The following is a 24,180-nucleotide window of genomic DNA, read 5'->3' on the forward strand; positions in this document are numbered from 1 at the left end:
ACATCATATTCACATGTGAATGCATTGAATTTTTTTAGATTTAGAAGTTAATTTTTTAAGGAATAGAAAATTACAGTAAATTTTAATAAGTTTGTTTTTAAATTCTACATCATAATCTAGATACAGAATTGAGATTAGTAGAGAGATTGCGAGGAAATTGCCAAATTCCTTTTATGAAATAAAGTGATCTTCTATCTATCATCTATTGGATTTATAATCAACAAAATTTAGTAACGAGAATCGAAATCTATACTTCTAGTTAATCTAGTAACACAATTGTGCGGCATAATCTGGTAAAAATCAGAAAAATATAAATTATAAGATTTTCTGAAAATTCCAAAAAAAAATTCAAAAAATATCTGGCAAAATCGTTCAAGAATCTTTCAATTTCGGTCCGATATTCAAAAGATTTTTTCATCACATTTTTGCAAGATTTATCTTGCACAATCGGACCGAAAACTGCAAGATTTTTCGTACGTTTTCAAAGAAAATCTGTCTTGCAAATTCTGGCAAAAGTCGGACGCATAAGATTCGTCAGATTTTTGCCAGAAAATGCAAGATTTTTTTTCTGGCAATATCGTCCAAAAATCTTTCAAAATCGGACCGAGTTTTTCGTGCGAAAAAAAATCGTTCAATATCTTGCGAAAATCTGGCAAAATCGGACGGAAAAAAAAAGTCTGGCGAAAATCTTTCCATTTTGGCTCAAGGGTTCCTTGATAAGAAAAATGTATAAAAGTTATTAAAAACTCAACTATATAGATCAATTAGTAAAAGTTGTTGAGTGAATTTAAATTAAAATTCAAAATGATTTTTTTACCAATTATTATTATTTTTGTAAATTTCCAAGCGATTTTCGGACAGAATGAAGCATTAAGTTGTTTATATTTTGTGGATAGTACCTACGGTTACACTTGTGATCTTAGAGTTCGAAATGCAAACGGAGTGAACAATTTTACTAATGTTAATGGGATTCATTTAGTAGATCATGATAATGATGATGTTAGTAGAATTTACTCATATGCAAATCGATCATCTTCTTTAAATGTGCCATCAATACTCTGCCAACAATTTCCAAATACAAAGACTATATTTTTGAGAGACATTGCAATTCAGGAAATTGATGAAAATTCTTTCAGTGGATGCAAAGATGCAATTAGTATTGAACTCCCTAATAACAGGATTATAAATATTAATGAAAAATCTTTCGTAAATAATACTAAACTACAAACCTTGTTTTTAAATAATAATAATTTAACATCGTTACCAGAAAATCTTTTGGAAAATAATCGTGAATTGGTTTATCTTTATTTTGGTGGTAATAGAATTATAGACCTACCCAGAAACATTTTCAAGGAACTAACATATTTAAAAGACTTACAGTTGAACTCCAATCTTTTAATCAATCTTAAAGTTGAGTGGTTTCGTAGTCTTATAAGTTTAGAAAATTTATATTTGTATTCAAATCAAATCATGGAGCTGCCTAGTTATGTTTTTATAAACTTGAAAAATTTAAAAAGGATTGAATTGAATTCAAACAAGTTGATTATTCTTCATGCTGATTCTTTTGGAGTTTTGTTAAAATTAACACAAATTATTGTCTATTCTAATTCCATCAATTTTATTGATGAAAGACTTATTGACAACACGGAAGTTTCTGTTTTTGATGTTCGGTCAAACGTTTGTGCCAATTATAATGCTAATGACAATACTGTTGCGAGAATCTCAATGAGGAATAACTTAAGAAGGTGTCTTGATAGCTATATTAATTTAGTTTCCGGTAAGTTACCATAACACTACATTTAGAATAATTTAGAAAATCAATTTTCCACTTCATACTTAGTATGTCGTCATCAAAAAATGATTCCACCAGATGATGAATATCCTTACGTATGTACCAATGGTGATTGGGATGAACGAATTTGTAGTCTTGAAAAGCGAAGTGACAAATTCGAAACTATAATACTGTCCGAGATCAGAAGTGAAAATCAAAAAGTTTTGGCTGCATTAGAAGATGTAAACAATCGACTTTCAGAATTGGAAAATCGTCCGTCTGCTTGTAGTTAGAAAATAATTATTTAAATGTAATGACGAGAAATGTTTAATTATTTCTCAACTTTCATATAATAAAACATACAAAAAGACAAAAATGTCAATTTTTTGAAATTAAAACAAATTTCAATCAATTTACTACAAAATATTCCGTCTGATTATAAGTTAAATTAGAGACAAAATGAATTTTGTGGAAATCTTTATGCTTAAAATAAGCTAAAGATAAACAAAAAGTACGCAAAATCAATATCAATTTCAGCAAACGTGTGCGCATTTTATACTTAAAAGCATTAACTAATATTCAACATCATAAACGTTTTCGCGACAAAAATTAAACATTGATGAGTGTTGACAACTAATTTGACATTAACAATTTCTCAGCTATACCTCATTTAATAAATCTGATGAAATGTTGATGAGAATCCAAATTGAACGTACAGTATGATATAATCATTGTTTTAAACAAAAAAACATGCATTTGTGTTTATTTGAATATGATTTGTACTTAGACATGGACAATTTATTTTACGTTGATGTAAAGTAATGAATGAACGGCACATGACATTCATAAAAATTTCATTGAAATCATATTACAGAGAAATTTTTGTTATTCATTCTTATCAATTCACAGCAACTTTAATCGGTTATGTTGAAAATCAAAATGTTTATATATCTTGAAATAGAATAAATAGTAATTCTTTTACGAAAAAAAATTGTTATCATCGTCTGATGTGACAGATATGGAATGGTAATGACTTATGTGTATTTGTGAGGTGTGAAATATGAGTGGGGAGTTGGATGAAAATGATTTGTTTATTGGAAATGCTTGGATTTTGCAATTAATTTTTAATGAATGTACATACTTACTTCGCTGGTCGTACAGATCAATTGTGATCCATGAACTCCCACAGAAGTTACCTGAAACTGGCTTCCACTTGCCAGTACCAAGTGTCATACTACTTCTTTCGACAGCTTCCTTCAAAGAGTTTTTTGGTTCAATGTTTGTAGAAGATCCAGAATGTGGGTTCTTAGGACTGACATGCAATACTATCTTCAAACTACTACTTACTTACTTCGCTGGCCGTACAGATCAGTTGTGAATCATGACATCCCTTACTTGTTGTCCAATACCAGCTCTTTCGCTGGTTTTCTACTTAATTTGGTGTTATTTTCCTTCGTTGAATTTCAATTTTAATCTTTTTGTTCACAAATTTTGAATATGGCTATTTGATTTGTATTTGTTGCTTGTACGTGATCAATCCTGTTGTAAATGAGCCTTTGAGATATCTGCTTATCTGATTGATGGTACTAGTTCTTAAAAATCCACAAAATAAATGAATATTCAATGAAAATTCCATGAATTTTTGAATTTCGAAATATTGACTTTCGAAAATATTCGAAATAAAATTCAAAAATTTTCTGACGGTTAAATCATTTATCAACTTTTTACCGTCCACTCCATTTTCTCATCGGCTATAAACAACGATTCCTCTTTCATAACAAGCGAACATTTGCACGATTTTTCCTCAAAAAACATTTGAGTGTATTAAATTACGAACAGAACAAAATATATTCCCGCCATCATATAATTACGAGTCTACCCATCTACTATCATACAAACTAAGTTGCTAATTCACTTTTTTTTTATTTATCTATATCATATCCTCTTATCGATATATGCGCTGTAAACGCAATTAAAGTGTTTGTTGAGTATACATTTTCAGTTGTGGTTGAACTCGCGCGACATTCGCACACGAAAATAATAAACTTTTTATTTTTTCGCTCATTTCCCCAAAATAAGAAGTAGTGACAAGCGACAACAAAACAAAATTTGTTGCACTTAATGACAATTTCAAATATTTTTTTTTGTTCCTGACTGTAAATTAGCTATCGCGTATAAATAAAATAGTTGTTAATTGATTTAATGAAAATTCAATATTTTTGGTGACCCCATCGACTGCTGTATAATGTGATAAGTGTCAATTGTGATGTGAAATTTAAATGACAAAATAAATTAAAGAAATAATCGAAGGAAAATAAAAGGTCTAAAGTACAATGGCGGCGTGCCTTAATCAAATTGTATTTCTTTTATCATTTGGATTGCTGATTATGATAGGAGCTGGCACAGATGTTTGCGATATTTGTAGTTGTTTCGAATATGAGCAAGACACTTATGTGATATCATGCAAAAGTTATAAAAATCATGTTCTAGAAATTGATTTTGAGACAATTGAGTGGCCAACGATTGAGACAAATGAGAATATCAATGCATTCTTTAATCATTTTCCAGTCAATTTATTGCCAAAGTTTGTATCAGAATTCTTGATAAGGCTTCAGTTTACGATGTGCTTATCAATCTTTGTTGTATGACTTTTTTTTTCGCAGAATTCCGGGTGATTCAAATGTGGTTTCAATTAATTTTGATGACAACAATATACGGACGATTGCGTCTAATCCATTCGAGTATTTTACCAACCTAAAAGAGATAAGCTTGGCAAATAATCATATTGCTGATCTAACTAAAGGTGAGAATGCTTTTTTCTGGGTTTTTACTTTATCTAATGCAAACAAAATAATGACAGCAGCTGCTAAAAATTGCAATTTGTTTTGGAAGTATAAAGGCAGCAGATTGTTTGCAAAAAGCTTTGTTGATCTGCTGTTTACTGGATATTGACAAAGTAGTTTAAAAGGTTTGTTTTGTAAATAAATCGAGGAGCACAGTGTAGACACTGTTCTGTTGGCTACTCGCTAGCTGACCAATCTATACTGCAGTAAAGGATATTGCTGCTCGGGCATGACTTTCATATTTTTGTTGATTTTCTAAACTAAGTCAAGTTAAGCTGCTGTTGCTCTTATCTTCGTCTATTCTCCTAAGCCTCGGACTATCGCAAAATATCAAATTAGCAGATTACCCGAGCAGCACAATCTATTGAATCTAAATTCCCTAACAGACCAAGAGCAGCATACTTTCATGGGACAGAATAACCATTACGGTACCTAAAAGCAGATTCTTTGCCTGTTAATAATTTTCGTTTGACAGTCGCGATGTCGTCAGGTCAATTTCCCATCTTCTCGATAATACAACGTCGTAGCAATCTTCTTGTGAACATGTAGTGCTGCCCGGTTTATCCCCTTGACTAACTCTGAACATATTGCAAGAAGTTATGAACCAAATATTCAAATTGAGTACTTTAATGGGTTTATTGTGTCGAGTATGCACCGAATCTACTAGTAATACCGGATTAGACCATGTTTGTTACAGCAGTGCTACTCACTGTCCAGTTGCAAACCGTTCAATTGATAAAAACTTGTTTTTAATTCGTTTGTTATGAAGTCATCAATTGTGATGATCAATTGCAATGCATAGCTAGTTTAGCAACTGATTGATTAAGTCTAGCTATGGTAATCTATAGCTACAGTCAATTCGTGAGACAGTATCTTAAGATTACCTTCCAAAATCCCACCCCAGTTGCTAAATGTACAATAAAATCTCAATAGGCGTCCATTTTCCAATTATGATTGATATCAGTCAAAACAAGTACTTAATATACTTGATCGGAGTCTAGTGGACAATCTATAAGTACTACCAATTATTCTACTTATCGGTGCCATACGCCTTATCATTTACCAATTTATATTGAAATGACTTTACAAATTTTTCCATTTTTAGACTTCTTAAAATCACAAACGAACCTTAGGCTGCTTAATTTATCAAACAATACGTTATCAACTATCGATCCCAACATTATTGCACATTTGAACGAGCTACATGAAATAAATTTGTCACATAATTTCCTAACAAAGATAACAGCTGACTTTTTGGAGGCGACAAGCCATGTTGAGGTCATGCGATTGGAGAACAACAAACTTTATGTTATCGATAATGCATACGATAAAATCAATTATTTATTGCGAGAACTGTTTCTCGCCCACAACCACTTCACTGTTATCACGTCGGCAATGTTTGAGAAGCTTACTAATTTGTGAGTCATGTTATTTTAACCTTTTTAGGGATTGGTTTTTGGGAATTGATGATTTTTTTCTCGGTACTAGATTTGAGTGTACTAGATTTTTAAGAAATCTTACTAAGAAGTACTAGATTTTTTGGAAATTCAGCACTAGATTTTAGGAATTATATTGAAGAAGTAGACTTTTCAATAATTGATTCCTGAAGAAAGTACTAGATTATATCAAAATTTGGTACTAATTCAGATCAAAGTACTAGATTTTATTAAAATTCTGCTAGTTTTAGTACTAGATTCAACTTCAATCTGTCTAGCTTTTGAGAATAAAGTACTAGAGTTGATGCAGTACTAGATTCTTGTATAAATTCTTATTTTTGCTAGTAATATTGATAATTTAATTCAAGTTCCGCCAGTTTTAGAACTAGATTCAACTTCAATTTGGCTAGGATTTTAGAATAAAGTACTAGATAAGTCTCAAACTCCCTTGAGTTAGTACTAGACTCGATTCCAATTTGGGTAATTTCAGAACTAATTTTTGTTATTTAGAAAAAGATGAAAGCACTAAATTTAATACAGTACCAGATTCTTGTAGAAACCAATGAATACTAGTCCTTCAATCTAGTACTTCAACAACCAATATTTACAATCTTTTACTTATCTTTTCAGAGAAGTTATCGATTTATCCGATAACAAAATATCAAATATCGATAATGAAGCTTTCACAAAATTGACTGCCTTAAGGCTTCTCGATCTCTCAATCAACAGTATTAAAAGAATTACAGTTCAACTTCCAGATTCCCTTGAACTATTGACAATCAACAATAACAATTTAAATTCGTGGCCTTTACTAAATGTACCTGAAAATTTGAAAGAATTGGAGATTCAAGACAATAGTCTTGACTATTTATTTCCACGAGATAAACGCGTACCGAGTCTAGTGAAACTAGATGCTTCAAGGAATTTACTTCACCAACTTCCAGATGCACAATTTGTTAATTTAGAGTACCTTAATTTAGGATTTAACTTACTGAATTCAGTTCCAGACAATATTAATGAGAAAGCACCATTTCTTAAGGACCTGATTCTCGATGGAAATGAAATTGCTGACATTGAATTCGTCGAACCAACAACTTTAGAATCAATATCACTTTGCAACATGACGTCACTGCACAAAATTAATGCATATGCACTTCAAAACTTATCGGGCAAAAATTTGACGTCTGATCAATTAGAGACGTGTGTCGCAGTAAAAATAGCATACAATGAGAATCTTGTGGAGATTGAACCTGATGCATTTTATGGCGTACGATTCTGTGACTTGGATTTAAGCTACAATAATCTACAAACAGTTCCACAAAATTTGACAGATTGGAAGAATATTGAAAATGGAGTTAATCTCCAAGGAAATCCACTATTGTGTTCCTGTGAACAGCAATGGATACTTAAGGATATAATGGAGACTTTATATAGCAATCCTGATCATCAGGAGCTACTTTTAGAGCTCAGATGTGAATATCCAGAAGAATATAGACGAAGAAGACTGGTCCAGTTCCTTAACCATAATAATTCATTTTGTAATGGTATTGATGACACCGAAGTCCTTGAATCCGGTTTTGGACAATTTCTATCAAATTCATTTTCATTAAGCAACGATTCTAGTCATACAGAAGAGAAAATTAAATTCCATCTTACGCCATGGACACCTGGATTTTTAATAATAGTAGGACTATGTACAATTATTTTAATTTTAATTATTATTGTAGGAGTTAAATGGCAAAGGGACCAAAACCTTAAGTTAGCTAGACGGAATAGACTTTACTATGATGATTACTAATTAGACATTTAATTACATTTAAAAAGCTTTATTTTTTTGATAGGAATAATAAATAATAAGCAACTAGAACCTATGATTAAGTATCACATATATTGATTAAGAAATAATAAAAAGCTATGCTTAATGTAAAGTTGTATGAGAGCGTTGAAGTTCAGATTGTGAATTGGTTCCAGCCCCATTATTGATACCCATGTAATTTTCGACTCTATTGGTTGTTTCCCTCATGACACCGCCAATGTCAGGTATTTCCAGTGGCAAATGTGCTGAAAATCTCTTGTAAATATTACTTGAGTCTCTATTGGCACTTGTGTCCTTTTTTCTTCTCGTTTCTTCATATTTTAACTGTTGTCTTAGGAATATAGCATTCTTGAGACTTTCCTGGATGTTCTTTAGTGGTTCATCAGCAGCTTCTATTGACTTTAATGTCTCAACGCTGTACTCAAGGTCAAAGCAAATTCCTTGTAAATCATTTCGAAGTTTTTCTACGTCTGATCTCTTCTCAATTATCACTGGAACTACCTTTCTTACATTCTCTTGTATCCTGTAGAATGCTAAACTTGGTTCATTAGCCAGGATGTGGATATTCTCGGATATCTTTTCACTTGCTGGAATAAATATTGGAAAATTTGAATAAGTGACTCATTTTTGAGAAATCGTTCCTTAACTTACTTTTTTTGACTTTGGCATTAAGTGCTGGATCGTATGTTGCGTTCATTTTGCAATTTAAGTAGTTGATTATTCACTAATTAATAATTTTAGTGAAATATTGAAGTTTTTATCAATTTTCGAATTTACTTCCTTTGTTGACAAACAATTTTTCGAAATTCGAATTTCCCCTCAATTAGCGTATATTTTCGAAATATTCTTCGCCGTTATTATTTTGTCTTATTGTCCAACTACAATTGATTAATAGAATTACTTGCTTATTTATCATTGAACAAAATTGATGTAATTAATTATTTTGTAATTGATCTTAAGCACAATTAAGTAGTTCCTTTAAAGCTTCATCATGATTTCAATAAATGCGCTTTGCCCGTGTAACTTTTCCAAGATAAAAATTGGTACTTGTTATTCAGCATTTGTTTATTCAGCAAAATTCAGCCGAAAACAGCTTCAACAAATTAGATATTAAGAAATTTAATTAAAATAATCATAATAACCAACAATGAATGCGCCGCCGACATTCGAATCATTTTTACTATACGAGGGAGAAAAGAAGTAAGTGAAGTTATGCATTAAATCCAGCAAAACCTAACTAAATTCCCAATATTTCAGAATCATCAAAGAATTAGACACAAAAGTACCAAATGCAGCAATTTTCACGGTAAACAAGGAAGATCATACACTCGGGAACATGATTAGAAAGTGAGAATTAAACTTTCCCTCCAAAATTGTTTAAATTAACCAATTTTCATTAACTTCCAGTCAATTGCTGAAAGATCCAAAAGTTCTATTTGCCGGTTATTCATGTCCTCATCCACTGGAACATAAATTTGTGATTCGTATCCAAACAACATCAAATTACACACCTGAAGACGCTTACATGAATGCAATTACAGATCTTATGTCTGAATTGTCACTTTTCGAGGAACGATTCCGAGAGGCAATGAAGGAGAAGAAGGAAGGCGGTGATTAAGCTTAATTGTAATATAATCATAAATTCTGTAATAAAGTAAGTGTTTTATATCATTAAAAAACTTTAATTAAGCTTTTTTAAAACAATTCAGGATCCACTGGATCTTTATAATTAAGAAAAATCCACAAAAAGCTAATGGTAACAATAATTTTAATTAATTTTTATTGTATTCAAAGGATATTTCAAAAAAACATAAATAATTCATGAAAAATTCTCTAGCTGTTTTGGTTTTTCAGGTTCCAATATTCAATAATAAATTTTATCTAAAAAGTTTCGTCATTATTTGGACATTCTTCTGTCTCATGAGCATCAAATATTTCACAAAAGTCACAATACTTTCTTGGTGGTGGTAATTTTCGTTGTTTCTCTTCCTTTCGAACGGCTGGAGCGTCAAGGTCGACTTTTGAGCATTGCGTTGGACAATCTTCAGTCTCATGATGATCAAATTCCTCGCAAATGTCGCAATACATGCGTGGTGGTGGCTTCTTCTTTTCGAGCTTTTCGAGAAATTTGAGATCCATGTCGTTGCTGGAATGGAAATAAATTAGTTCAATCTAATGCTTAACATAGTCGATTAAGTACTTACTTTGAAAATGAAGAATGTGCTGATTTACTGGATCCCGTACCAAAAGTCTCAATTTGCTTCGATAGCTTCAAATTCTTCTTATGCATATCAGCAATAATTGAGTTCAAAAATTCGATGTGTTCAATTAAATCTTGATCGCCAGCAGCACCTTCAACTTTTGGTACTGGAACGCTCGCGTTACTTTGAATCTCATCTAGCTGTCGCTTCAATTTTTGATTCTCAATTTGCATTTCCGTTTCGGACATCTCTAAATCTTTAATTCTCAATAAGAGTTCCTGGTTGATCTTTTCATTGTCTTTTGACATTACTGACTCAGTTCGGTAAATGCTCATTTGACTCTCAATCATTGATAGTTTTGCAGCCATCTCTCCAACTTCTTGATGCTTCACATCTTCCAGGATATTAATTTGTTCCATTAGATCGTCAATCTTCATCTTACTTTCAGTTTCAATTCTAGTCTTAAGACTGTAGACATTCTTGAGCTGATCATCCTTGTCAGCTAAGCTAGCTTCAATCTGCTGTATTTTCATATTTAATTCACTAACAGTATAGTCACGAGCAGATATTGTATTATTAAGTTCTTCAATGATATTGGTGCTTGATGTCTTTTCAACATTTACTGTATTAAGGCACGATTTAAGATTTTCCATATTATTCCTTAAATCAGCAAGAAGCTCATCCTTTGATGCACATTCATTTGCCATTTTGGTTATTTCATCTTCCTTTGACTTGACTTGTCTCTGGATGCTGTCAATCTCATCCAAAAGCTTATTCTTCTCCTCCTTTATTTGTTCATTTAGGATCTTGATGTCATCTTCACGTTGCTGCAATCGCTTGACTACTTCTTCCTTCTCATAGTCCTTTTTAGCAATTGACTGATTCAGTTCATTGAGCTTTTCCTGCATGTCGAAGATTTTCGTGTCTGATTCGGTCTTTAAGATTTCTGATTCCTTCTTTTCAATCTTTAACTTCTCATCCAAACTAGCACGTCTTTGACGTAAGTCACTGATTTGCTCCTCTAGCATTGCAGCTTTATTCTTGTACTCTTCTTTGCGAGTAACCAAATCGACTTGCTCTTCCTGAACTTCTTGTAGTTTTTGCTTCAACTCTTCAATGCTTTCTTCAAGCTTCTTCTTTGATGACATCTCATTTTGGATCTGATTGCTTAACTGAGACACTTTTTGTTCATACTGAATGTTCTTCTGCTGAATTTCATCTAAGAATTTGATTTTTTCAGCATTTCCAGTTGATGCAGCATTGAAAAGTTCCTTCTGAGCCTGCAATTCACCTTCCAAATTAGTGATCCTTGACTTTTCAAGATGCAGTTTGCTCTCATATTCATCTCTAAGAATTTTCTTTGATGCTTCGAGTTCCTCAAACTTAGCCTTAAGTTCGTCACTTGATTGTCTTTCTTTAGCAAGTTCCTCAGCTAGTTCAGCTTCTTTGCCTTTCAGCTCATCAATTGCAAAGCTAAGACGCGACTCTGATTGCTTGATAGAGAGTTTGGATTCTTCTAAATTCTTCTGTGATTCATCAAGTGTCTCCTTAAGGCCTTTGATCTTAGCTTCAAGCTCATTCTTCAATTTTTCAGATGCTTCAACAGCTTCTTGCTTTTCACGTCTCAATTGTGCCTTCTCGTTCTCAAATATGCCACGCAATTGAGTGATTTCTTTTTGAAGATTTGACGTTTCTCCATCATTTGTTGCCTTGATACTTTGGAGTTCCAGATTAAGTTGATTTTCATTCTCAATCTTCTGTTGATTCAATTCAGCCAATTCATTCTTCAATTTGATATTGCTTTGATTAGCTAGCTCTCGTTGGTTCTCTAATTGATCAATTGTTTTCTGAAGTTCAAAGTTCTTTTTGTCAGCTTCAGTCCTGTAAGCTTCAAATGCTTTATGCTTTTCCTTCAATTCATCGCTCATATTCTTCAATTCACTGTTGGCATCAAGTGATGAACTCTTAAGTTTTTCAAGTTCTTGTTCTAATTTCAATTTTTGTTCATTTAACTGAGCGACTTTCTCTTCCTGAGCGCCAAGCTTCCTATTAAGATCCTTGTTGTCAATTTCAGCTGTATTCTTGTCTTCTTGAGTCTTTTTGACTGTCAATTCAGCTTCTTGAAGTTTCTTTTGAATATCGTTGTATGTGATTTGAAGCTTTTCAAGTTGTGATGCCTGAAAATTAGAGATAAAATTGTTAATTCACAATCCGAAAGTTCAACATAACCTCAAAACCTACCTTCTCACTATCTTCTCGTTCAACTTTAGTCAATTTTGCAGATGATTCTGCATATTTAGCCTCTAAATCTGCCAAATTCTTCTCCAACTTCTGTTTGGTCTCATCAAGTAGCCCAATATTCTTCTCCATAACCTCAATTCGTGCATCTTTCTCTTTGTCAAGCTTCTTGAGCTCTTCAATGCTAGCTGACAGTTTAGCAACTTCAGATGTATGAATCTCGTTGATCTTCTGAACATTCTCATTGGCTGATATTAAGCTTTCTTCTAACTTGGATTCGAGTGCCTTTTTAGCATCCTCAAGTTGACTTACTTCACCTTGGCTACGTGTCTTTAAGTCATCGAAGTCTTTTGTCAACTTCTCAATAATCGAGTCTTTTTCTTGAATGAATTTCATTCTGCTTTCTGCCTCAGAACTCAAACCAGTCAAGTTATTCTTGATTTCATCCAGTTCCTTTGTTAATTTCTGGATGTTTTCTTCACGGTCTTTTAATTCATTGTCTTTGGCAGTGAGATCATTTTCGAGTTTTACTTTAGACTCGGACAAGTCAGCAACTGTGGATGTTAATGTCTTTTCAGAATCTTGAGATTTTGCGGCAAGTTCTTGTGACTCAGCAACTGATTTTTGTAGATTAGTAATGTCAGATTTTAAGGATTCAATGCTGCTGTTCTGTGCATCGATTTGCTTGGTCAGTTCCATTATTAAAGCTGATTTTTCCTCAATATCTTTGATATGCTGTTCACATTGACTGCTTGATTGCTCAATATTAGATTTGAGGTTGTCAAATGACTTCTCAAGGCTTTCAAGTTCCTTTTCCTTATTCGACACCTCATCAATCTTCGTCACTAATTCAGATGACAGTTCCTTAATTTGTCCTTCTTGTAAAGTCACTTTCTCAATTAATTTTTGAATTTCAATATCTTTAGTCTTAATAATCTCTTGAGCACCAATGTCTGAACTTGTCAGTCTTTCAATATCGTCTTTGAGTTGAGCAATTTCTGTGTCCTTTTCGGATATCTTTTGCATTAATGATTCTTCATTTGATGTTAAGTTAGCGACACGTTCCTTCATTTGTTTCTCAATCATAGTCAGTTCCTCGTTACGCGACTCTTCGAGTGTCTTCATTGTATCTTGTAAAGCTATTATTTCCTTTGATTTAGCCTCAGACTCATTTTCGAGTTCATTTATACGAGTTTGTAGATAATTACATTCATTTTTAAGGACTTCCTCACTGGCGAGATCTGCTGATGATTTCAGTTCCAATTCTACTTTCATGTCAGCGACTTGCTCGTGAAGTGACTGAATTTGCTTTTGTAGAACATCCTTAAGGCCTTCGCTGATTTGTAAATTCCTTGTGACTTGCTCAAGGTCTGTTCTGAGTTGATTGATCTCGACGGCGTGTGATGAGTCGACTGTTTTTAATTGATTTTAATGATTTATTAAGGTATCCCTTTCAGGCAAAGAGCATGCTATCATGGTACAGAAATACCACTAAGGTACTCATTGCCTTTTAGGATATCCGAATAGCACAAGTCAATTAATCGATCCGAAATCCGGCTACATGCTGGCGTGACTCTGGTATGGTGTATTTGAACCAAAAGTCATAGTCACGTCTACCTGGGACCGGAATTTCGATAGATTTACTAATTTATGCTATTTGGGGTAAAGTCATAGTAAAGGATGAATAAGTTAGAAGCTTACCATAATCACCACCAGCTTGCAGATTGCTGTTCTTTAATCCTTCTAAATCTGCGATTTTCTTTTTCAAGACACTCTGAAAATTGAGTAATAAATTAGTGATTTTTCGAGTAGATAGAATAGAACAAGCATGCATAGCAACATAAAAGGAATTTTAGGATCTGATATTGAGATTCCCGAGTGGCACCATGACACCTCCATGTCATTTTGACAGAGTGCCGTAAACATGGCAGTGTCTTGGCGACTGTTGTACCACTCGGAATCCAAGATCATCAAAAACCCAATTAATCAACACAAATAAAAGTTCAATTATTCTACATAAATCTACAAACAAGCCACAAAATAGATAGGAAGTGTACCAAAACTTACTTCAGCTGTTTCACTTAACTGAAGGAGGCGATAGGTGATAGATCATAAATTTATAGAGAAATTAGTGACAGAATAGATAAGGTTGGAAACAATTATAATTGGCATAAATCTTACCTCTTTCTCATCTGACGTAGCTTGCGCTTCATCAATTGAGAATTGGAGATCCTCGGACTTCTTCTTCTCTTCATCAAGGAGCTTTTGCAGGTGGGCAATTTTTTCTTTATACTGTGAAGGAATAAGAGTTATTTTATTATATTTTTAAATCTTAAAAAGCTATAAAATTAACTAAAAAAGCTACAAAATAAAATAAAATTCCAAATGAGCTTTATCATTTAAAAAAAATAGAGTCAATAAAAATTTATCTGTGTTTGTATTAAGTTTTGTAATGCTAGAAGCATATGAATAGTCACGGAGCTATAGTTTATGAAAATAAATAAAGCTTATTGTATTTTTGAGAGCTTAAATTAACAGCTTTTTATAAATATATAAATACACAATGCTGTTAGTTTTCATTCGTTTTCTGTCTGTAGAGGTTGTTGTGTCACGTTTATGATTTTTTTTTTACGCTTTTTTACAGCTTTTAGAGAGTTTTAAATTATTTTATGGGGTAGGTCAGTTTATAATAATCTAAATTACAAAGTATGTTTATGGAACAAATGGATATTCTAGGAAATATTATTGTTAATATGATAATTTAATGAAATAATTCAGAAACTGTCACGTGCGACTACATAAACTACTTCAAAATGGTTTTAAACACGTTTGGAGTTGAAAATTAGTAACCCATAACTAAAAGATGAATTAATCTGGTATTTTAGGCAAGGTTCTGAAATTAAAACCCTTCTGTAACGCCGTAACGATTTGTAACAAAATCATGAACCAAAATGTGTGCTTGCTCGGTAATAAAATTGTAACCCTCTCCCTCGCAAGCTTTACTTTACTTCCGAAAGTTCCCTTTTTCAAAGCTTAAAAGAAAATCTTGGTAGAGAAAAACAGTTTGCCGTGCAAAACTATTCACTAATGAATTCTGTGGTAATGAAGATACGAATTATAATGGATCAATCTGCGCTAAGTCCATCAAAAGTCTAGTTTAAAATTAGACATTCTATGAAAAGGTTCAAAAATGTCAAGATTATCAAAATATCATAACTTCGAATAATTGCAGTCTGTTCCATTCAAGAAAGACACAAAGCATCGATGAAAATCTCAAAAAATCATAAACAACCTCATAAACAGACAGAAATACGACTAAATTAATCTGAAAACAAGAAATTTAATTTCTAACCAAATAATTTTAAAATCTTTATTTAATTTTTCACAATTAGTGTATTTTTTAAAAAAAAAAAGATCATATCAATGCCTTAATTCACATTACAAATCTACTGACTATGGATACAAAAAATAAATTTTGTGTTTTTTAGCCGAAAATTCTTTTTTCACAATTTTTCTTAATTTTATCAAAAAATTAAAAATTGAAAATTTATGAAAATCTTTTGTTTATAGTGCTTTTCATCTCAATGGATTGAGAAAATTTCTGAATTTTGAACAACCAAAATTTCCAAGAAATAAAAATTAAAAAAATTATTAATTTTAGGAAAATTAATGTCAACCTAAATTAAAGTCAGTAATAGCCTTAGACTGATAATGTTAAAAATTAATGTTAGAAATTAAAAATAAAATGCATTGGACGAAGCTGTAAAAAATTTAAAAATTTCTCTTCCGCAAAACTTGTTTTTATTAATAATCAAAAAAAAAAACATACTTAAAATCTATTCGAGCTAATTAATAAGAAATCGCAAATATTAGTCAATGTACGTTCGGTTCACAAAAAATTAACAAAAAATCAACCATATTTTTATGTCAAGAAGACGTCATGAAGGATGCAATGTCGTTCATGATTGCCTGTCCAGCCATTGAACTCTCGCTTTAAATCCTCAAGGACAATTCTTTGCTTAATATAATCAGCCCATCGACCGATTTGTTCGCCTTCTGGTGATGGACTCTTTTTTGTGAATACCGGAGATTGGATTCTCTCGGGCGACTTAATACAAACACAGACAAAATTTATCAACATATTTTTCTACAATAAATAGGAAATAATAAGGACGAACACAACAATTTACCTGATTAAGATTTTTCTGATATAAAATAGTCTGTGCAGACATTTCTTCTCGATCAATATCACGCTCTTTCATGATCTGTTCGATATGATTTGATTTTTCGCGTAGGATGTCCTGTTGGGGAGAGTAAACTTTTTAGGTTAAGTTGGGAATATGAAATATTAAAGGTAGAAACTGTTTGAATTCGTTGAGATGTTCGGGAAGCGAATTAACAAGATGTGCAGTTTTCACAAATCAGTCAATCGATCCAAAATCCGGTAAAAGGCCAACATTACTGACAGGATGCCAGATCAAAACCGAATCAGGTACCAAGACAGAGTTACGGTGGCCTGGAGCTGGACTTAAATCGAATAATCAATTTGTGCTATTCGGTTATAATTTTAGCTAAAATTCATAATTCAAACTAACTTTTGTGTAGTTCAAACCCAAATGAAACAGTTTTGAGATTAGTCGACGGCTAATGGTTACTAGAATAGACAAAAAGTCGACTAATCACATCTTGTTCCACTTGGGAAAGCAAAGACACCAAATCTCATAGACAATATGAACATTTATTGAATTTAGCACCATAAATGCTATTAATTTAGCTCTAATATTGCCAAATTTCCTTCTAAACATCTCAACAATCCAAAAAACAATACACACAATTCAATCAGGCAACTCAAAAACTCTTAACATCCCATACACAACCAAGCCAATACATTCTACCACGTCAAAATCAATCAAATTTGAATAAATTAATTTCCCCTGCTCCAATTAAACACAGTAAATTAGCTCAGGAGAAAAAATCTATTCCACTCGTCAGAAAAAAGCTCAATACAGTAAACAAATTCACCACAGAACTCAGATCAGCTCACAAAAGCTGCAGTCATTGTCTCAGTAACAATTTATGTGGCGCTACAATATAATAAAAATCACCTCAATTTCCATAATCTACCATTTGAGAGCAAAATATAGTTTTTAATTAGGCTGAACTAAGCAAAATAGACAAAACGACAGCAGAACACGTTATTGGAAATGATCAAGTATGTGGAGAGAATTTAATGGGAAATATCAAAATGATATTGGAGACATAAAACAGCAGCAAACAACGCCTACAAAATACTTTATCTGATATTAATAAAAAAATCTTTTAATTTTAAGGAAGAACTTAGTATTTAGCTTATGATGATGATCTTTTGACTAAGTTTTATATAAATTCACTCAATTTATAATAAAGTGCATTAAACACACCCACATCCCAGAATATTTAAACTGAATATCTGAACCAACCGCAGCGAGTAATTTATATTGCAATGATTAATCAGTTATGTGCAATTCACGTCATAGTTATTCTTAAAATATTACAAATAACAATATTCATTTGAACAAGTATTTCATATAAATGAACTTTTTTAATGATGATGATGATGAGAATCATGAGGTTGCAGATGTGAATGGGTAGTAATATTATCTAGGGAGTTGAGGTGGTTTTTGGCGCATTTTTATGATAGAATGAATCAGTTTGATCAGCTCTATTCTTTTTAAGCTAGATCTCGAAATCAAGTTCATTAAGTCGACTTCAGGTTACTCAAATGTAGTTAAACTTGAACCGACATAACTGACTAATCGACAAAAATACGTTAGAACTAGTAAATGAGGGTCAATGGCAAGTTGATGTCCAATTCTAACGGGAACGTTATTCTGGTGGACCAAAATACGTCAGAACTAAACATCAACTGGACATTAACCTGGTATTGACTAGTTCTTGTCTCGGGACCTATAACCGATCGGACAAAAATACTTTAGAACCCGTTAGAACTAGACATTAACTTGTCATTCGAGTTAATTTATGTTTAAGCACATTCGAGTTGATTTAGGTCGATTTAGTTTGCTCGAGTCAATCCGAATGTTAATTAAAAGTAGCCTGATCAGCCCGACTCAACTTCGGAATCTATTGCTGAGCTTTCACTAAGCTAAAGTCAGATTTATCATTTGTCTAGTTCTAGTTACTAAAATTTATCCACTCGCGCCACGATATTCAGACAATCGGACAAACTTCAAACAAATCCCCATTATTTTTATAAAACGCTTTAAAAAGATCAATTGTTTCCATTCACCATAATTTTCAAATGAGACTCAATAGCGCGAAGCAAATCGAATTCAGAAAACAATTTAAAAATAACATGTGCCAATAACCATCATTCACAAAGAGGAAATACTATTAACAATCACTATTTCTTCGTGAAAAGATCAAGTCAAAAGGTGGCTCAATGAAATTTAACCTTGAACTTGAGACACATCAACAAAAAAGCTTGTTATGGACGTAAAGTTATGTATTTATAGTCACATAAAAGGTATTACGATGTCAATGTTGTAATACCTTTTATTTCATACCGATATGGAAGTAAGATTTCAGCATGATATACTTTAAATTATAATCTACAATATGATCAATGGAGATCGCAAGTATGTACATACACAGACATTGTATTATTGAAAATTTATTATATAAAAAAAAAGTAAGCACAAAAAAATATCTGATAATTGTGTAAAAAATTAACTTCATTTGTGTATGTCAGTAACGTTAGTTATGCTTTTTAGTAGAGAGAAAAATGTAGGCTTTGGAATTTTGAGGTTATTTTGAGAACTTTTGAGGTTATGTTTTTATAATTTTGGGATTTTTTGTGACGTAATGGTTCAAAATATCCCAAAAATGCAGAAAATTTCCTCAAAAGTTCAAAATTACTATGAATACAGCTTTCACTGCATTTTGAATTGTATTTTGAGGTTATGTTCTTACAATTTTGGGGTTTTTGTGACGTAATGGATCCAAATTATCCCAAAATACAGAAAAATTCCTCAAAAATTCAAAATTACTTTGAATACAGCTCTTTAAGTACAGTTAAGCTCTAAATCCTCAAAAAATCCAATTTCATAACCTCAAAAAATCCCAAAATCCATCAACAAATCAGCAAATTATCAATCAAAAAACAATAAAAATCCATCAACAGTCAGAATTATTCATTCACTCAATCAATCGAATCGAGCATTTTTAAAGAGTAAATGAATTAAAAAATCATGTCTATAAAGTACCTGCAACGAAAACGAAGGCTTTGGTGTTGACGTTGCCGATGGAGACTTATTAAGTGTCGAGAGGCGCTATAAAAATCATTTTGGAATTGTGGAAATTAATAATTAATCAGTCTTGTTAGTAAATTATATAAAAATATCTATAAAGCTATAAAATATGTGACTAAATTGCCATAAAAAAGGGACGGAAGTAAAAAAATCGGAGATAAAAGATACTCAAGCAACTGGTACCTTTTGTGTTGCATTCATTCTTAATTTTGATGCAGTTGTTGATGCTAAACTGCCTAATGTTATATTTGATGTAAGCGATTCTTGTGAATTTTGTCTTGATAGGCGCATTTTGCGTGCCAATGGTGATATTGAGACTTTTGCAGCTGGAACGAATATACCGTGACCGTCTTGGCAAGTGAAATATCTATAAATTAATTTAAAAAGTTTTAAAGACTCAAAATTCGATTGATAATGTCAAAAAATTAATCCAACCTGACTCCATTTACAGATCCATCATTCTTTCCAGTTGCATCCTCAAATTCAACACCGCACCAATCACCTGATGCAAATTGTGTTTCACCTCTAAAGCGCAAAATACCAACACGACTGCCTGATGCATTCTTGACAATAACTCGATCACCAATCATTGGATTTAGACCTAAAAATTAAATTCAAATATTTTAGAAAATCCAAAAAAAAATTTTTAATTAATTTAACAACTTGATCCAGCTGGATGTTTAGATGTGCTGATAACACTATGTGTTGGAGATGTATTTCCAGATGATGTACGTAATGGTGATGTGACAGAACGGAAACTAAAGTCCATACTACCTAGACCGTCTGTAACTGAGCCAATTGGCTCACGTGTAAGTCGTGTGAGACGTGAAAAAATACCCTTTTTGGGTTCGCATTGGAAATAACGTTTTCCACTAACTGCACCATCGTTCTTGCCTAAAAAATGACCTCAATATTAAGCAACAGTCTATATTTATTGATAAATAAGATTCCTAACCTTCTGGTTCATCTAATACTATTCCAGCCCATTCACCCGGTGCGAAATGTACTTCGCCTATGAATGTTATACGACCTGACTTAACGCCACCAACATATACGCGTTGACCGATCATAAAACTGTCGGTGTCTGTTGTCAAATCGGTTCCGTGATCTGAAAAATTATTTTCAATATTTTGTTTATGCTTTAGTCGTAATTTATTGGGGATTTGGAAATATTTTCAATATCTTATCAATGTTTTTATGTTTTATGTATGTATTTTATGTTATGTCTACCGACTTCCAATTAATACCAAGGTGATTATCAATTGCCATAAAGCTACCCATTTAATCATATAATATGTGTCATTTTTCATGATGACATGAAAGTTAGCCGTCAAAACATTCACACTAATGAATGACTGGTTAATTTGCATTATAATGAATATCTCACTCTGTCTCATCTCATTCATACACAATATGATGGTTCCGTTAATATGAACACAGACACCGAATAGCAGCAGAAATGTATATTATTTATTTATTGATACAATTAAGTCTAGGATTAAAATTCCATATTGAAGTATGATCGATTTCATAACTTCTTTTTTTTACCATTTTAGCGACGTCTGATGTTATTTTAGTCGTAAGTCGATGATTTAAGAGTTGTTTAGGTTTTTAATAGAAATAAATTAGTTGGAATGATATTTAGGTTTAGATTATTTGGGGTATAAATGATGAAATTACTTCAAATTGTCTTTGAAAAAGACTTAATTTTAGTGCTCGACCAAGAAACACAAGCCTGAAGTTTCTGCGTTTTAGATTCACAAACCTGCAGTTCACGGCTGTGTCATATTGTTCCTCCTACATATAAAGATGAGCCTTACTGAATTTTAGTAGAGCTAGAGAATGCCATAAAGCCAGTTAGTTAAAACCTAGTCCTAATCTTGCCATAAAGTTTCTTAATTTTCCTAAACATTTTAGTATTCTTAATTAGTAGAACCGACAATAATGCGCCTTAATTCATCAAAAATTCAGCATTTAATTACTTATTCGCTAGACAGCTTTTTGCCAATTTTCATTTACCAATTAATCATCGATCGAACACAATCGACGAACGCTTATTGCGAATTAATATTATTAATTAAGTTAATATCAATTTAAATTGATGTTTATAGTTATCCAAAATATATTTATATGACTTTTAAGTATTAGGCGATGACGATTTAGATAACTTTTGAGAATAGCCATGTTAAGCACTTGTTTAGATTATCTGATTAAGCTACAATAGGATTACAAGCATGCATATAACCAAAATAATAAATTTTGAGTGCTTAAAATTTTGATATTTTTTTACCTGAACTTGATCGTCTGCCTGTGGCTTCAAAGAAATCAGGCGACATGGATGATACACCACCTGAATTGTGCAATTCGAATTACATATAAAAACCAACAAACACAATACAAAACAATGCAATTTATATGGTAATTTTAGCAAAAAAGATAAATTTGTATAAAAATAATAATAATTTTTAACGATCCGTGCATGGTACAGTGTGCATATTTATGTATATGTATGGGGAATATATGAAATAAAATATAAATAATAATCACATTACAAAATAATAAAGTAAATACTACAAAAATGCAGATGAATCTACAATGATACCCACTTGAGCTTTTACGATCAGGCGAGGAATACTTGAGGAATCTAAAGGAATCGGGTGATCGTGATTTTGATGAACGATATTCATATCCACATCCAAAACGTTCAGTTATCAAATCATATTCGCTTTCTTCACTTACGTCTAAACTCACACGACATAAAAAATATATTACAAAACCAAATAAAAACAATTAAATGTCTCCAAATACAATACAATACAAAAAGGCAAGCATGCAAATGAGCATAAAATTTTTCAAAAGCCTACATAAAATTAAGCATGCTTTATGATGATTTTTTTTGCTACCAAACTACGTGTGTCTTATGGTAAAAGTGTGCAAAAGATTAAATGAGAGAAAAAAATAACTCGTTCCGCAGACGTAGGTGTCTTAATTGCCATAAGACATGAGAAACTTTATGATATGTGGCTCAGCACAACTCATGTGTATATTTACTGTAATGCAAATCATGACAACATGAACATTTCAAGATAAAATTGAATAAGCTTTTAATATTTTCAATTCAACATGATCATTTATAATGTGCTAATCGTTTAATCTATAATGTCATTTGATATTGCAATTTTACAACTTAGTTAATGTAAATTTATTTTTATTTACATTTGAAAGCTTTTAGATGCATATTCACTGAAGTGCAGATAGCTCTATTTATACTAGAATATTCAAATTTTTATCTACATAGCTCGAAGTCGACTTGGATTGCTTATAGAAAATTCGACTCAAGTCGACTCGATTTCATGCAAAATTAGAGTTGACTTCGAGCTATGCCTATTTGAGGGTAGGATGAGAGTTGGCAGGACTCCAAAGTGGACGCTTCAAAATTGGAGACTGAATTCCAGTTAAGACGCTTTTTTGAACTGTTGGAGTTTGGATTCACAAGTTCCTGCCAACTCTGGGCAGTATGGGATTGCTAACTGATCATAATCATTATTTTAGGAAATTTCATTCATGAATTTTACTATAAAAAGGGATTTAGCCTATTCGAGTTGGGTAAGTTGGAACTATTTCTGTTCTGATGTGTTTAAAAGGGATTAACTCTGTTTTAACAAGGATGTTCACTTAACAATAGAATTAAGTAATCTTTATTATAGATTTGAATGACTCAGATGAAGAAGGCACAGTCACGGAGCTCTTAATGCACTGCTAAAGCTCTTTTATTAGCACTAAATAGGAGCCACTTATATGAAGAGATCAAATGGCAACCATATGAATGTTACATGGAGGCAGCATATGCTCGCACCTCAAATTTCAATTACATTCGTATTAAACAATTCAAAAATATAAACTTCTCAATAATACTCTCATTTTCATGTAAAATTATAGCAATAATCCCTCCTTGTCTATAATATCTTCATTAGTTTCTACAAAAATCTAGTTCAATTCAACCATAAATTCATATCAACCTCAAAATATTACTTTAAATTCTTCAAATCCCGTTATTTATTACAAAAATATATTTACATCTTTCTACAGAAAATACATTTCTGCATTAATTTTCACTTAAAAAGTCATTTTCTACACGAGACGATCAAAAGTTGTAAAATTGCAATAAATTAACAGCACAAACCACTGTTTTCATCTTATGGACATTTTTATTAGGCTTATAATTCAATATTTTTAAGCGCAAAATCATCTCTCAGAAATGGAAATCATCAATGTCCATTATTGACTATTATAAATGCTTTCAAATGACCGCGCGTGCATGCTCAAAAATGACGCCTTTACAGAATTAATATTCACAAAATGATATTAGCCACAACAAAACGATTTGAAGAAGAGAAGAACTTATTGTGTGCAATTTATGGGAATTATTTGTAAATGATGTCTAGAATTTTTTGTTAGCATTAAAATTTTGGATAGAGGGGTTAAAATGGGGTTCTAATAAGTAGACCCCGAACAGCACAAGTAGGTTAATCGATCTGAAGTCCAACACTATACCGACGTAATCCAGG

The 24,180-nt window shown here is 32.1% G+C and overlaps 4 protein-coding genes across 13 annotated transcripts in view; 2 read left to right on the plus strand and 2 right to left on the minus strand.

Annotated features, from left to right (window-relative positions):
* Window positions 1–3,759: 3,759 nt before the first annotated feature.
* LOC139090903 (carboxypeptidase N subunit 2-like) lies at window positions 3,760–7,997 on the plus strand. Its single transcript, XM_070640782.1, has 4 exons — window positions 3,760–4,355; window positions 4,435–4,574; window positions 5,720–6,032; window positions 6,681–7,997. The coding sequence occupies exons 1-4, from the start codon at window positions 4,105–4,107 to the stop codon at window positions 7,846–7,848; spliced, it is 1,872 nt and encodes a 623-aa protein (XP_070496883.1). The 5' UTR covers window positions 3,760–4,104; the 3' UTR covers window positions 7,849–7,997.
* LOC139090917 (BLOC-1-related complex subunit 8 homolog) lies at window positions 7,856–8,653 on the minus strand. The gene is made up of 2 exons (XM_070640803.1): window positions 8,518–8,653; window positions 7,856–8,453 (listed from the first exon to the last, which is right to left on the minus strand). Exons 1-2 carry the CDS (start codon window positions 8,561–8,563, stop codon window positions 7,969–7,971), a joined length of 531 nt encoding a protein of 176 aa, XP_070496904.1. The 5' UTR covers window positions 8,564–8,653; the 3' UTR covers window positions 7,856–7,968.
* Window positions 8,654–8,938: 285 nt separating this feature from the next.
* On the plus strand, window positions 8,939–9,551 carry Polr2J (DNA-directed RNA polymerase II subunit RPB11). The gene is made up of 3 exons (XM_070640807.1): window positions 8,939–9,066; window positions 9,124–9,213; window positions 9,274–9,551. Exons 1-3 carry the CDS (start codon window positions 9,014–9,016, stop codon window positions 9,482–9,484), a joined length of 354 nt encoding a protein of 117 aa, XP_070496908.1. The 5' UTR covers window positions 8,939–9,013; the 3' UTR covers window positions 9,485–9,551.
* A 66-nt stretch (window positions 9,552–9,617) lies between these two features.
* Window positions 9,618–24,180, minus strand: part of CLIP-190 (Cytoplasmic linker protein 190) — a 36,809-nt gene continuing 22,246 nt past the window's right edge. For 3 of the 10 annotated variants that reach the window (XM_070640761.1, XM_070640762.1, XM_070640766.1), the window contains 14 exons: window positions 22,219–22,353; window positions 21,903–21,962; window positions 20,568–20,720; window positions 20,276–20,506; window positions 20,048–20,213; window positions 19,796–19,979; window positions 19,568–19,633; window positions 16,496–16,606; window positions 14,487–14,597; window positions 14,373–14,390; window positions 14,007–14,079; window positions 12,309–13,717; window positions 10,071–12,244; window positions 9,618–10,012 (listed from right to left, as the gene is read on the minus strand). In XM_070640761.1, the coding sequence (XP_070496862.1) occupies window positions 9,748–10,012; window positions 10,071–12,244; window positions 12,309–13,717; window positions 14,007–14,079; window positions 14,373–14,390; window positions 14,487–14,597; window positions 16,496–16,606; window positions 19,568–19,633; window positions 19,796–19,979; window positions 20,048–20,213; window positions 20,276–20,506; window positions 20,568–20,720; window positions 21,903–21,962; window positions 22,219–22,353 (5,156 nt within the window). In that variant the 3' untranslated portion in view covers window positions 9,618–9,747. The remainder of the gene's footprint in view (window positions 10,013–10,070; window positions 12,245–12,308; window positions 13,718–14,006; window positions 14,080–14,372; window positions 14,391–14,486; window positions 14,598–16,495; window positions 16,607–19,567; window positions 19,634–19,795; window positions 19,980–20,047; window positions 20,214–20,275; window positions 20,507–20,567; window positions 20,721–21,902; window positions 21,963–22,218; window positions 22,354–24,180) is intronic. The other 7 variants (XM_070640770.1, XM_070640769.1, XM_070640771.1 and 4 more) reach the window with 5 other exon arrangements.

The sequence above is a fragment of the Chironomus tepperi genome, unplaced genomic scaffold (assembly GCF_022539635.2).
Source record: "Chironomus tepperi strain 1889 unplaced genomic scaffold, CSIRO-AGI_Ctep_v1 contig_223, whole genome shotgun sequence".
In the NCBI taxonomy this organism is placed as follows: Eukaryota; Metazoa; Arthropoda; class Insecta; order Diptera; family Chironomidae; genus Chironomus; species Chironomus tepperi.

Excerpts from the sequence above, each read along its gene's own strand:
- Polr2J (XM_070640807.1), top strand. The coding sequence starts at position 9,014 with ATGAATGCGCCGCCGACATTCGAATCATTTTTACTATACGAGGGAGAA. Across the intron at positions 9,067-9,123 it reads CTATACGAGGGAGAAAAGAA|AATCATCAAAGAATTAGACA; the intron begins GTAAGTGAAGTT and ends CCAATATTTCAG. Across the intron at positions 9,214-9,273 it reads CTCGGGAACATGATTAGAAA|TCAATTGCTGAAAGATCCAA; the intron begins GTGAGAATTAAA and ends ATTAACTTCCAG.
- LOC139090903 (XM_070640782.1), top strand. The coding sequence starts at position 4,105 with ATGGCGGCGTGCCTTAATCAAATTGTATTTCTTTTATCATTTGGATTG. Across the intron at positions 4,356-4,434 it reads CCAGTCAATTTATTGCCAAA|AATTCCGGGTGATTCAAATG; the intron begins GTTTGTATCAGA and ends TTTTTTTCGCAG. Across the intron at positions 4,575-5,719 it reads TATTGCTGATCTAACTAAAG|ACTTCTTAAAATCACAAACG; the intron begins GTGAGAATGCTT and ends TTCCATTTTTAG.
- LOC139090917 (XM_070640803.1), bottom strand. The coding sequence starts at position 8,563 with ATGAACGCAACATACGATCCAGCACTTAATGCCAAAGTCAAAAAAA. Across the intron at positions 8,454-8,517 it reads TAATGCCAAAGTCAAAAAAA|CAAGTGAAAAGATATCCGAG; the intron begins GTAAGTTAAGGA and ends TATTTATTCCAG.